The following is a 15,558-nucleotide window of genomic DNA, read 5'->3' on the forward strand; positions in this document are numbered from 1 at the left end:
ATGTTCTGGCAGTGCCTGCTAGCCCCACACCACATTCACTCCAACCTTTGATATCGTCTCTGATGTGTGAGACATGGGTTGTATTCTTCCCAAGATGCATTTTGGAACAACACCACAGACTTGAGAAAAAACTCAGAAATAAGTATGACTTTAATGAAGAAAAGTGTTTCTGTGCTAGTTAGGACTGCCGGCAAAGTCTTCCCCTACTATTCACTTTAAATACCCTACAGTTATTAGACACATGTCAGGATGAAAACAAAACCACTGGATAATGTGATGCCTAAGTCCTTACAAGACAGCTTTGAAGGCAATGAGTAGATTTGAAGAGCAGGCATTTGTGCAGCCTGTCTGATCTTCTAGAGCACTGCTCCAATTTGCTGAGAATGCTTTTCTCTCATTTAAATGGTAGTAGCTGTGTGTGAATAGTAAACGGTATTTTTATGGTGGGACAGCAAAGCAAGAATGTGTCTATGGCAATACAGGAAACCAATACAAAGACGACTGATGACACAGCTACAAAACATAGGGAGGAATACCAGGACGAAAGGAGAACTGCAAGGACAAAAAACTTGTGAATTATTTTCATTAACAGCACTTCCATTTATGATAGGCATTTGCCTGACACAAATCTCCTCTGCATCCGTGGTGAATGGATGGCTATTGGTGTCGTTATAATGTAGAGGGTTTCTTTAATTCACTAACAGAAACACTGAGACTCTAGCCAATATAGAAATCCCCCAAAATAATATTTTTCAAAGGAGGTTTGTGTCTGGCAAGAGAAGAATACTGCCTAACACTGGTACTCCAAGGCAGATAAAGGCATTCAGCTGCTCTGCAGCACCAGAGGGTCTCCTTGCGTTTTTTGCTCTGTGCCTTCTTGTAGAGATCTGTAACAGAAACACTGAGATGTGTGGAAAGGATTATGACTGGAAACAGAGGATTGTGAATGCATTGGGAGACACAACAGGAAATGGTAAAAGAAAGAACTTGTGTTCATTGATGGCAAATGCAGTCAGTCAAGTGACAAGATAACCCAACAGAATAGAAGCCCCAAAGATAAGGTGGCGAGGAAATGAGGAATAGAACTCAAGACATAAAATATCCAGACAAGGAAAACAACTTTGCCTAAGACAAAGCAAGACTAGACACTGAGGTAAATGATCTCTCCATTTCTAAAGGGTCACTGCAAGTCGGAGTCTCTCCAGAAACCAGTTTGTCATCATCACTTCAGAAAAAAACGAGAGATGTGGTAAGGACTCAGCAGCCAGCATCCTTTGTCCTCTGTATAACCACAAGAAATCCTGTCCTGACCACACAGATAAAAATATCCTGGTGCTTCATATGAGAAAATGAGTGAAATTAGTTTTGTTTAAAATCAGAATCACCTTTTCCTTCTATACAGTCTTGCACTGAGTTTTATTATATTCATTTGTTACACTCTCAAGCAAACTGCCTATTGGGGTAGTACAAAAGGAATTTTGCATTGTTGAAATTTGCCGTTTGATATTGGAATAGATTCTTAAATAAATGTGGTTATGTTATACATCATTTTAATGTGTTTTTCTCACTTTATGCTTTTTTTTGCTAATTACTTATTACTTACTGTTTATTTTATATTTATTGTAGGCTATGGACATGATGTTAGACAGAAAGCAAATTCGAGCAATTTTCTTCTTTGAGTTCAAAATGGGTGGTAAGGCAGCGGAGACAACTCACAACACTAACAAGGCATTTGGCCCAGGAACTGTCAATGAACATACAGTCTAGTGGTGGTCCAAGAAGCTTCACAAAGGAGATGAGAGCTACGAAGATGAGGAGCGGAGCAGCAGCCATTGGAAGTTGACCACGACCAATGGAAAGCACTCAAAGCTGATGCTCTTTCAACTACACAAGAAGTTCCCAAAGAACTCAGCATTGACCATTCTACAGTTGTTTGGCATTTGAAGCAATTTGGAAAGGTGAAAAAGCTCAGTAAGTGGATGCCTCATGAGCTGATTGAAAATAAAAAAAATCGTCGTTTTGAAGTGTCATCTTCTCTCATTCTACACAACAACTACAAACCATTTCTCGATTGGATTGTGACATGCGATGAAAAGTGGATTTTATACAACAAGCAGTGATGACTGGCTCAGGGGGTGGACTAAGAAGAACCTCCAAGGCAATTCCCAAAGCCAAACTTGCACCAAAAAAGGCCATGGTCACCGGTGGTCTGACCCACTACAGCTTTCTGAATCCTGGTGAAACCATCCCATCTGAGAAGGATGGTCAGCAAATCAATGAGATGTGCCAAAAACTGCAGCACCTGCAGCCCGCATCGGTCAACAGAAAGGGCCCAATTCTTCTCCACAACAGCACCTGAACACACATCGCACAACCAGGGGTTCAAAAGTGGAACAAATTGGGCTACGAAGTTTTGCCTCACCTGCCATATTCACCTGACCTCTTGCCAACTGAGTACCACTTCTTCAAGGATCTCAACAACTTTTTGCAGGTAAAGCACTTCTACAACCAGGAAGATGCACAAAATGCTTCCCGAGAGTTCATCAAATCCCAAAACGTGGATTTTTATGCTACAAGAATAAAAAAAACTTATTTCTCTTGGGCAAAAATGTGTTGATTGTAATGTTTCCTATAAAGACATGTTTGAGCCTAGGTATAACAATTTAGAATTCACGGTCCAAAACCTTATTACTTTTGCACCAACCTAATAAAACTGAAAAAAACCTCCCTTATCTTACGTGAGTATGTTCAAATCTCAACACAATTTCTCTAGTGAAGCCCTGTGTATTAAGAAGTAATACTGACCAAAGAGTTGAAGCCACAATAATGTTTCAACATGAATCTCAGAGACCATACTTTTTGATACCAATGCTGAACAATATCTCAGAGACCTTACTTTTTGATAGCAATGCTGAACAATTCCTAAACATCAAATAAAATATGTAAAGAGGTAGTGTTGCATTACAGAATCATATTAATGCAGAAACAGTTTGTCCTCTAAGGAAAAGGGCATCAGATAGGTCTGTGCGTAATTATGATAATGATTTCTTGGCTTCAGAAATACTCTTAACTAAGCCATTAAAAAAAAATCACCTTAATTGTTCTGCAGCTAAAGAATTAACATATTATCATGCTATTTGTGGGCATGTCTGGTCTCTGGAAAGAAAAAAAAAAACAAAAAACCAAAAAACAAACAAAACAAAAATCCCACCTATATGAAATTAGATTTTTAATTTATATAATAAATAATCTAAAATTCAGTCCATGTGGAGAGCAGCCCATGTTTGATCCCCGATTCCTACAGCATGTAAACTGTCTGTCCCTCTCAATGCGCAGTGGCAAGGACAAGTGCAGCACAGAGATCCGAGCAGCTCGACTGCTGCTCAGCGCACCCACAGGACCTGAGATCTGCCCAAATGGCTGCAGGGTCATCACTGTCACCAGCACCCAAGCAGAGCAGGCAGTCCACAGGTAGCTCCAGTGATGGGTTCAAATATGCAGTGTTTCAACAAAGACTGTGATGAAGGTGTGTGGTAGGGAAATGTCTAAAGCAGCCGGTGATCCCACAACCTTTGAAACTGCTTGTAGCAAGCTCTTGGGGGATGCTAAGGGCGCAAGTACTCTTCCCGCTCTTTTTGTGGGTACTATGGAGGCCTGTTCCTGATAGACACAAGATTTCTCTTCCCTGTGTTAGACCATACAGTGTGATGGAAGATTGGCTCTTCCCGCCCATGGGAACACCTGAGTTTTACAGGGCAGTGTTGCACAATGTGCGAAAGGTGTCACTTTTCACTAAGTCTCACCAATGCAAGACTGTTTTGTTGCTTATCAGTAACCCTGAAATCAGCCTTAGCATCAGTGAAAGAGAAGATCCCACATAACAGTATCTCTCTCTGTCCACCCAAGAAGTGGTTAAAATGTCTGTGTGTCTTGGTGCCTGGGATCAATTCTTATGTTAAAACCCAACGCTAGTTCTAGTTTCACTGAAGATCATCCCAGGCAGGAACACCTACAGCTTTGTCCATGCAAGTGGTGCCAAATTCTGTTCCTGTTCAGTCCTCCTGTGTGAAGGATTTCCTTTGCTGTGTACGCAGCCAGGACACCAGATCTAACATTTCTCCTGAAGGGTATTTGATACTCCCCACCTAACTCTGACATCCACTGTCGTACTCACTGGCACCCATCACTCACCCAAGTACAGAGGAAGTTAAAAGTTGTTTCCTTCCTGCCTTTTGATCAGGACTAGACACAACAGTACCCAAACAATTTGGACTACAATACCCAGGGTACCAACTCCCTCGAGTGACCAGCCAGTTAAGAACATATGTCCATGACCGAAGAGATGCTTTGGATCCCGAAAACATCAACAAAAAGCCATTGCACCTACCTCACCATCCATCACCCATCAGCCCAGCCCACCCAGGTTTCTCAGCTCCCTTCTGCACGTCTTGTCCTATACGAGTGAGAGCTTCTCAGTATTACCCCCCTAAATACTGCCTGGCAGAAGGAGAGATTTCAATAAGCATCATGCCTCTGGAAGGGATGCATATTTGTTGAGCCTGTCTTGCCTAAATGATTGATATTAATTTCAGAATATGTTTTCCTTTGGGTTCTTCTTCTCTGTTTTGTGCAGGACATGGGGAAGGAGCTTACAGCATCCTCTAGGGATGGCTGGATAAATCTGATCTACATCTCTGCCTGCTGCTGATGGTCCTCAGCCTACACTGAAGAGTTGTGGCTCCAATATTAACAAAGCCCCAGAGCCAGCTCAGACGAATGCTGTGCAAACAAAAGTTACGTGAGTAAGCAGCTACTGGCTTTATTTTCAAGGCTAAATACAGCAGAGCTAAAAACTTCCTATTTTTAGCTTTATTTGTTAGGAAAACACAACATCTATGTCCTGCTGTCTGCTTGTCTCTCCTCCCAAACAACTTTTGACCTCACTAGCAATTTCAGCCAAATCTGACTGCATGCAAGACTTGGCAATATTACAGTCTTACACATTATATAAAAGGGATGGTTGTACAGTGCAAACATCTGGGCAGTGCCCCCACCCCAGGAAGGGCAAGCAAAATTTGGCTGCTGCCCTCCCCACAGGGCCAGAGCTGGCTGACCACAATGTCGGGCTGCAGGAGGGCACTGGAGGGGAGATGGTCAGCACCGTCTGAAGGAATCGAGTGTTATAGCACGGCGGTGGGATCACTGAGCTGGGGGACAGTTTGAGGGTGATCAGAGGGAGGAAGAATTAGGGTAGTTAGTGAGGAACTGGAGATAGGAGGGCAAGGAGAAAGTGGGACTGTGGAAAGGATCTAGGATCTAATTGTGGAAGGGAAGGGCTGCGGGACACCTATCCATAGGAAACAAGACTTCATTAGCCTCACTGCTTACAGGATAACAGGTCTGAAAACGAAAAGAGATGAGATTTTTCCTGCCATTTCCCCATACCCATGAGGACAGAGGATCAATGCCTTTTAACATCTGCTCTGATCAAAGTTAGTGCCTCACTTGCACAGCTGCAATCCGCAAAGCATTCTGGGACGCAGTTTGCATGAAAAATGTTTCTGCAAAATAAGGTCTTAATTGGGTCTGTGCAGAGAGCTCCCCACAACCCTCTGTGTCTCTGTGCTGGTCTCAGGCTCACCACAGGGATCCAAGGGCAGGACCGGGCTCTGAAGTTGTGCTTTGTTGCTGTCTGAGCAAACAGTTAAGATGATGAACCTGAAAGACAAGCACAGGTCAGGGAATATAAAACAACGGACAAAGAAACCATTCTTACCTTATAGATCTTTCCGTCTTCAGTACCAACGAGAAACAAATAGTCTATCTTTTTGTGAAAATCAAACGATGTCCCGCAGCCTGTTAGCAGAAGAAAGGTCTATCAGACAGAAAATAGGTTCATCTGGCCAGCACACGCTCCCTGCCTATGGTACATACACAATGCCAGCATTTTCAAAAGTGATTTATTAGCCAGAAGCTCCCTCCAAAATCAGAGCCAACCCCTCTGCAAACACTTTCCAATCTGTGCCTGTCCCCAAGACCTGCAATTTGAAAAGCCAACACAGAGGTGGGGAAAAGGGAATTAGAAGTACTAGAATGGAACTGGAAGAACAGATTGGCACAGGATTCACTTCAGTAAGAATTTAAAATGCCTGGTGCAAATGTCAGTTGTGAGGACCAGGCCTATCTCCTATTGGGGAAGAACAGACATTTTCTGTTTATTTAGTACTCACAAAAATACAGTTTCTCACACATAAAAGGGCCCAGAGAGGAAACACCACATCATAATTCCCTGTCCCAGTTCCATCTTTAGCTCAGAAGCCATTTAGCAGGCTCACTTCAGTGAAGCCAATAGAAAAGGATGTGATTTGGGGCAAAAAAAAAATCTTCTGCCAGGCACAGAGGGTCCTCTTGACTTCAAAAGCCCTGAACTGTGCAATATTGTGACCTGTGTTTAAAATGGGTGTCAACCACAAGGAGATGCAACCCTCTGACATTTCTTGGCTTCTGCTCCTGAGGCAGATGCAACATCATCCAAGAAAGCCAATTCACATGGTGGCAAAAGAGAAGTTCAGCAGTGTCCCCGAGCAGAAGAAGGGATGTCTGCTGAGTGTCAGAGCAACCTGGAGCTGTTGACCAGCAGGAACACCCACAGCAATCATCAGAGGAGAAACAGGAACAACCAGACAAGTCTCAGAAGCACATAGTTACAGAGAAATTTCTGCAAAGGCTGCTGTCTTAAACATTATGTCTTAAACGTTAACAAAATGTAGCCCTCAAAGGAATTGTTAAGGTCGTTTCAACCCTGCAATACTGTCTGCATTTTTAACATTTAAATAGATTATTAAATATTCAAGACAAGTCTTTGAAAATCCATTTCCCAGTAACACTAACAAATAATCCCAAAGCCTCTGGGAGTTCTGCAGTATACTGCGTTAGCTGGTCTCTTGCAACCTCAGTGGCAATGCAAACCTCACCAACAAATTGTTCAGCAGTTATTAGCCTAGAAACACAACAATCCTTAAATGCAGAGCAAGTGCCTTCTCCAAACCCATGCCAAAGCTTCACAGCCAAAAGCAGGTGCAGTAGGATGATTAGGGGATTCCTCAAGGCTCTGTGTGTAGTCCAGGACCTCCAGAGCTGACTCATCCCATCCTGTCTCAAAAACAGGACGGTCAGGCTGAGGGGATTTGGCCTAAAATGACCGCACTCTTTCCACCTTGTACAAAGGGAGCCTAACACAGTAGCCCAGAATAGATGTTGTGTTTTTATAGGGATGAGGCACATCCCACCACTGGCTGGATGAACTGCACCCAGGAGAGGGCAAAGGTTGTTTTTAATCTTGATTTGGACAGTCCAGGTCAGTGTCTGGCAGAAAGAACAAAACTGACTTAGTTTTGACAAAGACAGGTAATGCCTGTGCCTGGTCCGTGTTGGGATATCCCAGTAAACCAGATATTTTTTTAATTAATGTTCACCTTTGTCTGCAAGTAAACACAAGACGTAACCAGCAAACCTTGACATAATTAGTGGCCCTTGTTCCAGACAGATTTTGCCCTACTACATGATGAAAGCAAGGACATGTAACCTTTCTTTAGCTCCTTTCCATCTCAACACCCCACCACCAATTTAATTCCCCAGAATGACTGATTAGAGGCTTTATGTCAGTAATTAATCAGCATGGCAAGGACTTGGGCTCCTACCAAGCGTTTGCAGCTGCAGCTCCTCTGACCCCTGCATCGTCGTTCCCTCCACTGACAGCTTGATGATATCTGTATGAACCAGCTCATTCTGCAGGCAGAGGAGATTCCATATGAATAACAGGCTTTACAGCAACAATACAGAGACATTCAGTACTTTGAAATGCCAAATTTTATGGAGGAATTTTAAAAAGCTGTCCAAAAGTTTCTTAATGTTTCATGCTTGCAGTTGGCAACATGCTAATATGCTGTTTTACATAAAACCTCCAGGAAACCAATGCTTTGGTGCACTGGCACTGAGAGCCACTGGTACAGCACTCAGGGACATGCAACTGACCTGGAAAGCTCTGGATTTTGGGGTCAACATTTTTGAGTGGAAGCAGACACTGTCAGCTTAAATTATTGTGTTCAGCGAAATCACTCTGTGTGGTTTAAAATGGGAATTGCGTATTATCATGGAGCTAACTAAAACCCACGCTAAGGGACAGTAACCTACCACCCCTCCAGTCTTTGCTTCTTGTTAGACTATCTTCCTGTTATCCCCAGAGCAGCCTCAGTTCCCAATACTCAGCACCTTATGGGCTCTGAGGTTCAAGTAACAACAACAACTAGCACGCAGCTATCCCAAAGGGAAAGTGCCCAGTGTTGCTGTTATCAACAAAGCTCTAAAGAGCTCTCTCATTGCAGGCCACAACACAGATGTGTGAGGTGCTGTATGAACACAGGGCCAAAAGGCTGTGTCCCAAAGAGCTTACAGTTGAGGTGAGAGAAAGAAGACAGAAGAAAATAGATGCAATGTGGGTGAGTATGAGGAGAAGAAGAAAGGGTGAAGATCCATTCTTAGACTAGCTTTGGGAATTAAAATACGACAGCAGAATGGAGTTGGCTGTGAATATAAGAATACCCTGGGGCTGATAAAAAGAACAAAGAACTAAAGATTAAATTAGTGAGCAATGTGGGCTGAGGACTGGATGTTTTCATGAATCTGCAGATTTCCCACTGGAGCACCATGAGAACAAAACATAACATCCTAGCTCAGTGAATCGAGCTTTAGTTGGAGCTTCTCTAAGCCCAGGGCAGGACTCAGGTGGAAAAAGAGATTTTGACTGGCAAAGTCAGTCCCAGGAACTGCATGTTAGGGTATGTGGGAGAAGTCCTTGTGAGCATCTGTTCAGCACTTCAATTCAGAGAGGACTGAATTCTGTAAGATATTTATTGTATTTGGGGCAGGACAAATTTACAGAAGGTTCAATGAAGGTCAAAACCCATAAAATAACAGACTTCTTTCTCACTAACTTGCATTGTCACACACCCACATGCCCTGGCCTATTGATGGGAGTAACTGTTCTCTGAGAGAGCAGTAAGAAGCAAGGCAGACTCCTGCAGCCTGCAGAGTCCTACCTTCTTTTAGTGACTCTTCTTGCAGCATGTGGGTTACATCAAGTCAGATTCAGTGGGTAAAATCCTAATGAAGAGGCCATATAGGCTGCTGCATGTGTGCAAGAATTGGAAAGAAGAGTGTCCAGTGCATCCAGGAACGGAGCATATTCCACATGCCACTTGCTGCTCCTCCAAATGAGAGTGCTGGTGGGCTGCTGAGAGTGCAGGCAGGACATGCTGAGCAGCCGCTTGCCTCTGCTCAAGCTTCCAGGTTTGTCTGCTTTCCAGAGAGCATCTGCCATGTCCAAGGCATGGCTGGTGGCCACATGAGTCTGTTCTGAAGAGCAGATTCAGAGCTGCCCACAGCTGATTATGTTAATATGCCCAGTGTGTCTAACAGAGGTCAGATGCAAGACCAGAGATGTTCACACTTACTCTCTGTTCTGGCAGAAAGGCAAACTGCATGAGACCTCTTCTCTAAGCACACACCTTTCTGCAGCCTTTCTCTGAAGACATCTCTTGGCACCTCCACCTGGTTGAGGCCCCTGGGGACAATTCCTGTAGCCTCTTGCCTTCACAAAGGGTCTTACTGGTGCAGGCTTACCAGCTGTGCCACTTTGATTTTGTACCCTGCTTCATGGTCTGGAAAATGCATCAGTTCCTGGGGGCTGTTTGTCACCAGAATCACTCGCATATTCCTCTGGGTAAACAGATTGTTGACAGCTTGGCCTTCCAGGAATACTGAGCAATAATATGTTCCTTCTGCCTAACAATTGTTAAACACTTCATAAGCATTAGTGAATTAGGCCTTGCAGCTGCCTGTTTCCCGTTGGTTGTTATTAGCCCCAAGTGACGAAGGAGGGCCAGAGCTGTTCAGCAATTTAGCTCTAGGTCACATAGGAAGGGTGAGCTACAGTTACTAATCAAACCTGTGATTGCTGAGGATCAGCCTGAGAAGCAGTGCCAGGCTTGTATCCCACCTGATTCCTTGATGTGGCTCTGAGAGCACCCCTTTTGATAGGCAACATGTGAACCCAAGGTGGAAGAGTAGACTCATCCAGCTGCAGAGGTCCTGCATCCTCCCTCACCGTTTTACACCTTCATGATGACCCAAAACCAAGCCAAAATGACAGCCTAAGCACACACAGCTCACCTGCTGTCTCATGAAGTCTGTCCAAAGAGATTGTGTCCATTGCTAACAGAGACAACCGCTATGACCAGGACAGATGAATTGTCCCTAGCTGACATTTGACAGCTCTTCTATCCAAATTTTGAATGTGACTTGTCAAATATCCAGCTGGAAGTAAGAATGAATTTATTCACTTTTTGCTCTCAGCTTTGGAAGTGTCAAACAGCTATCAGTGTTTGAGGAAGCTTTACTTCTGGATAGTCCTGTCAAAAAGATTAACAAAGCTCTTTTTCATTTATTCCCTATTTGCACTATGGATTTGAAGAACAGAAGACCTCTGGAGTCTCTTCAATTTTATTCTAAATAAAACCCAGAGACAGCTCTTTTGTAAAAGTGGAATTCTAGCAGATTGTCAATTTCTCCTTGCTGGGTACAAAACCACAAATCGTAACAAAATGCCTTTTTTCATTCTGTGTCTTGCTTTCCCCGTCAAATCTCTGTCTGAAAAAATAAATTAGAGAGCACCTAAAACTTTTTCCACCCTGCCCGTTGACTACATAACGGTTCTGGAAATTTCAGAGGTAACTTCGCCTCAAAGAAATCTTAAAACAGTGCTTTTCACATGATTGTGGCCAAGTTTATAGAAGTGCAAGGAATAAATAAAAATGACATTGTGCTAAGCAGATGTGGGTCTTAGAAATCACACCAAGAATGTTTAAGTAGGTAAACCTACATTCTCATGGGATAGACAAAACCCAGCTTTAGAATCATAGAAGCATAGAATAATTTGGTTGGAAGAGACCCTCAAGATCATCGAGTACGACTGTTAACCTAACACGTCACTAAACCACGTCCCCAAGAATACAGTTAAGCACAAGATGAATCACAGAAATGTTGCAAAAGACCCTCTATCAGGTGAGTTGCCATCAGAGTCCATCTGCAGATTCTTAGGTTGTGTCAATTGTGGCATTTATTGGAAATAAGAGGCTTAACCTAGTGTTTCTTGCCTCCTGATCGGAGCTGGCTGAGCACACCCAGTTACTGGGGCTTAGTTAATAGGTGTAGCCTGTCAGGTCACCTTAACTGGATGTGTGTAGCTGTAGGTGTGTATTACCCACTTTGACATAAATCTTTCGGGCATTTCTCTACAGTGGATAAAACAGGAGCTGAGTGCTGTGACAATGTTAGCCTGTCCCTGTCTGGGGAGCTCTGAGAGGTCTTTTAGGAGAAGGATCTAAAGCTGCAACCTGGAGGAATTTAGAACATGGAACTTAATAATCAATGCCATCTGCATGTGCCTACTATGTTTATGAGAAGAAGCTCCCATTCCTGAAGAGAATATGAGATTAAGATTTACATATGATGTTAGACATGAATCCCTGTCCACAGCAGCAAGACCTAAAATTTTCAGAATGGAAAAGCCTTGAGTAACTTGGTATAACAGGCTGAAAACATGAGCACCCTACGATGTCAAGAAATTTATTTGCTTGCTGGGGAATAACAGGACAGCTATTTCAAACTCATATTTAAGGCAATTAAATTATTTTTTAAGTAAAAGATTTTGAAATCTTCAAAATGTAAAATCAAACAGCCAACAGAAAATACACATATTGAGATTCAGAGGAATAAATCTAAGGGTCATTTAGAGACACTTATTGTGAAGTTTCTGTCAATGCACATACTCCAGTAGAAAAAGCGATCAAAGGCCAGGCATGCAAACGAGTTGTGTGTGAGCTGGCCATGTCATGGCAGGGGGAAACCCTCTGCCTGTCTGATTGCATGTTGCCATCCTACTGAAAATGTGAGCTTACTCTGTGCTACTTTGGCCACAGAAGGAGAAATCTGCACCTTCCCTCTCCCATTTTGAATTGCAGTTTGTAGGGGACCATTCTGCGAGTGAGTCTTGAAGCTGGCAAAGAAAGCAGATCATTCTGCTGTGGCTTTGGGTAACTCTCCTGGGACAAGGCAAGTTTCAGAGTAAGGACCAGTCTTGAATTCCTGCAGCTGCAAAGCAGGAAAATTATCTCTCATATCTCCATGGGGTGCTACAGGTGCAGTCAGGATGAAGGTCCTGAGCTAACTGAGTAGGCTGGTTCTGCTTATTTCAAAGTTTAACATGGAGCCACAGACCCAGCTGTGACCACCTGTGATGTTTTGCTACCACTTCCTTTCAAACCTGGCTCATTATAAATAAAAATAAAATTAATGCAGGATGAATTTTGGAGGCAATTAGTTATAATTTGACTGGGAAAAGAAATTACCACTCACTGTTTACCTTAACTAAAGTCCATGAAACAATCCGCCCATCCGAGGAGACGGAGAAGAAGTTCAAATTGTTGTCCATGTCATCCTTCTGCCATTTGACCTTAAAACAAGAAGACAGTCCCAGTCAGCACAGGGCACTCAGCGTTAGCAGGACAGAGTCCTATGCACTCAGCAGGGTCTTCTGAAATCCGTCCTAAAGAGCAGCTGTTTTCCACCCCAGAGGACTGATGCTGATGCACAGGATGTATGAACACACTTCCACAGGCAGTTTCAGAAGTTCCCCCAGCACTTCCATCATTCACTTTCCTGTAGGGATGCTCCAGAGTAGGGTCTAAGCCCCACACATGCGGACACTGCACTCACCCATGGCCATGTCCTCCAGCAGCGACAGGAGCATTGCCACCAAGGATGTGCCTTGCGAGGCGTCTGAGCTGCACAGCGCTCTGGACTACAGCACAACACCATCCCAGAGAACTCTAAGACATCTCCAAACAACACCTGCAGTGCTGCAGAAAGGTCCCAAAGACACTAAGTACATCACTGACCCTGCACAAGCTAGCCCTTTCCCATTTGTATAATTACTCCAAGTACCATGCCATATGGCCACACTTCAGACAGACAACCTCAAATTATTAATAGTTTTCTGTGCTTATGTGGGGTGCAGAAGAGCCCTTGCAGGCAACGTGTGACACGGGTCCTTGGGGCACTTCTGTTTCAAGGAGATGAAAACGTCTCCATTAAAATTGAAATCCTCCCTACACCTCCAGAGTATCTGTCTGCCTGGTAAGGAGATTTGCCTTTTGACTGTGACAGCTCAGCAGGAGAGATTAGAACTCAGATAAATGGCTTACAGTTTAGAAGAGACATTTTAGTTAGACCAAAAGCATTAAGAATGCTCGATTTTCAGATCTGGGAATTCAATCAGACTGAAGGGAAAAGGATGACTTGTCACTGGGCCTGTCAGCACACACTCCTGTGGGCATCTCTCAGTTCAGGATGGGGACAAGCACTTCAGCAGGTTCTGCTGAGGTTTTCAAAGGTATATCTGTTCTTGTCCAAGAAGTGCAGCACATACATTTCCCTAAACATCACCCTGTAAACATGACAAATTGGCATGATTATCCTAGAGCATCCCAAATGCTATATCTGTGACCAGCTATTTGTCTGGTACCTATTCTGGAAAACAAGCAACATTCTCAATACTTTAATTACACAGATTGGGTATTCTGATGATACTTCCTTGAGACAAAACTGTGTTAATTCTGCTTTGTGAATTTTTTTATACTGTGAAGTTCTGTGCAGCATGAAAATTCAGCAAGAGACTCACCGAACAGTAATTAATCTTCTGGTGAACAGGTTTCCCACCTAGAACACATTATTCTGAGGAAGGAAAAACAAAACGTAAAAGGAATCCCTCTAAGAATACATCAAAATGCCAGTTTCATGCCCACAAGATGGAACTGAAAAGTGTCAAGTGGCATATACCTTTGACAATCCTTGCACAGGAGAAAGTGTAAGTCTCTAAGTGGAACCACTTCTGCTATCTGGTATTAAAGAAATGGTGTAATTCAATATGGCCCAGAATAAAATGGCTAACAATAAAAAGACAGGTTCAATGGCTCATGTGGAGAACAGTGATTTCCAAGGCTGGATATCACGCACGAAATGTGCTGAGCATATCTATTCCTGGAACATCTCCCTGGGATCATGAGCTGCTGCTGACAATGATGGTCACCAGCAGCTGCTTCAGATGAAGGGGCTGGTGTAGTGAGGAGTTTTAATTCAAAAAGAGAAACTAAGAGTTCAAGGGAACAGGTTACAAACACATGCCAAACTAATCTCGTACTGGGCACAGAAAAAGGGTCGTGTTTCAAATCAGAATTTTTTAAAATGCCACTCTAAAACTCTCTGACAATAAGATGGGTTTTTTTGTATGTCAAACACAGGTTTCCTCTAACTCATGTTGTTCCTCTTCAGTCTATTTTCCCAAATACTTGGGAAAAACAGTCACACTTCCCAGCCTACCTCTAAAGCAAACTGATTTTGCTTGAGATAGGGGAAGCTACTTCTCAAGACAGTATCTCCTACGAAAACCCTGTCCAAAGGTTTTGCCATTTAAACCTGGGAGCAGTTAGCACAAGTGGCTCAGATATCCTCTACTGGGACAGAACCACATTGCACAAAAAGGGGCTTTCAAGTACCTGAAACCCACAGCCTGAATCCAGCAATGCCCTGAGCTACATGTGGAAGAGAAATTCAGGTGACACATATCTGTGCTGCACTCAGTGTAGGTCTGAGCCATCCTGAAGTCTAAAGCCATCATCCAGGTTGCTTACAAAATGCACACACTTTGATCAGAGCTGGTCCAGACCCTCTCTGACTGAAAAGTCCCAGCTTGACCCCTATCAGAGTGTATGTCCTAGTGAGTTCTGCTCAAGCTCTACTCTTGCCCAGTACAGTGCAGACAATTTGCATCCAAGCTAGAGCCAAATGACGGCCCATCACACCAGTGGAAAATGCATGGATGAAAGCTGAGCAGCTGGAGTCCACCTCAATCACCCTGTGCAGGTGCAACTCTGGAGTCCTCATGTCTACACTAACACAACACGCTGCAGAAACCTCCTCTGGAGGTGACCAACAACTTAGGTGCTTCCATGAGCTCATGAGTTTGTTTGCCCAAGACAATTCATTTCAGCATTCCCTGAGTGATTTTCCCCAGGGTTTACTCATTCCAAATGGAGATCTTCCTTGATGGAGATCTATTCAAGTGTTCTACTACTGGTACTCAGGTGTCACAACTACTTTTCTTCATCCGTTACACAGACAGGTGGAGTCACCAGCCCCAGAAAGCAAGTAGGTTGATTTACTTGGGGTACTCTTGCTCCTACATTGAAAGCAGTTAACAGTACCTGAGTTAGGTACATATTGTAGAGAGCTTGAACATAGACACTCAAAGGCATCAAGATCTGCCCTCAGATAACTATCAGCAGCTCTCAGTGACATCAGCTTGAATTTCAGAAAACAGAAATTGCTACTTAATATTTTCCATTTTCCTTCAACACCTCTGACCCCTTAATAGCATTTGTG

The 15,558-nt window shown here is 43.4% G+C and overlaps 1 protein-coding gene across 1 annotated transcript in view; it reads right to left on the reverse strand.

Annotated features, from left to right (window-relative positions):
- The window catches only part of DNAI1 (dynein axonemal intermediate chain 1), a 146,138-nt gene that overhangs the window by 47,820 nt on the left and 82,760 nt on the right, over positions 1-15,558 (reverse strand). Inside the window, exons 14-16 of the mRNA XM_065861043.2 lie at positions 12,482-12,571; positions 7,701-7,788; positions 5,777-5,856 (exon numbers count right to left, since the gene is read on the reverse strand). Of these exons, the coding sequence (XP_065717115.1) occupies positions 5,777-5,856; positions 7,701-7,788; positions 12,482-12,571 (258 nt within the window). The remainder of the gene's footprint in view (positions 1-5,776; positions 5,857-7,700; positions 7,789-12,481; positions 12,572-15,558) is intronic.

The sequence above is a fragment of the Patagioenas fasciata genome, chromosome Z (genome assembly GCF_037038585.1).
Source record: "Patagioenas fasciata isolate bPatFas1 chromosome Z, bPatFas1.hap1, whole genome shotgun sequence".
Taxonomy (NCBI): domain Eukaryota; kingdom Metazoa; phylum Chordata; class Aves; order Columbiformes; family Columbidae; genus Patagioenas; species Patagioenas fasciata.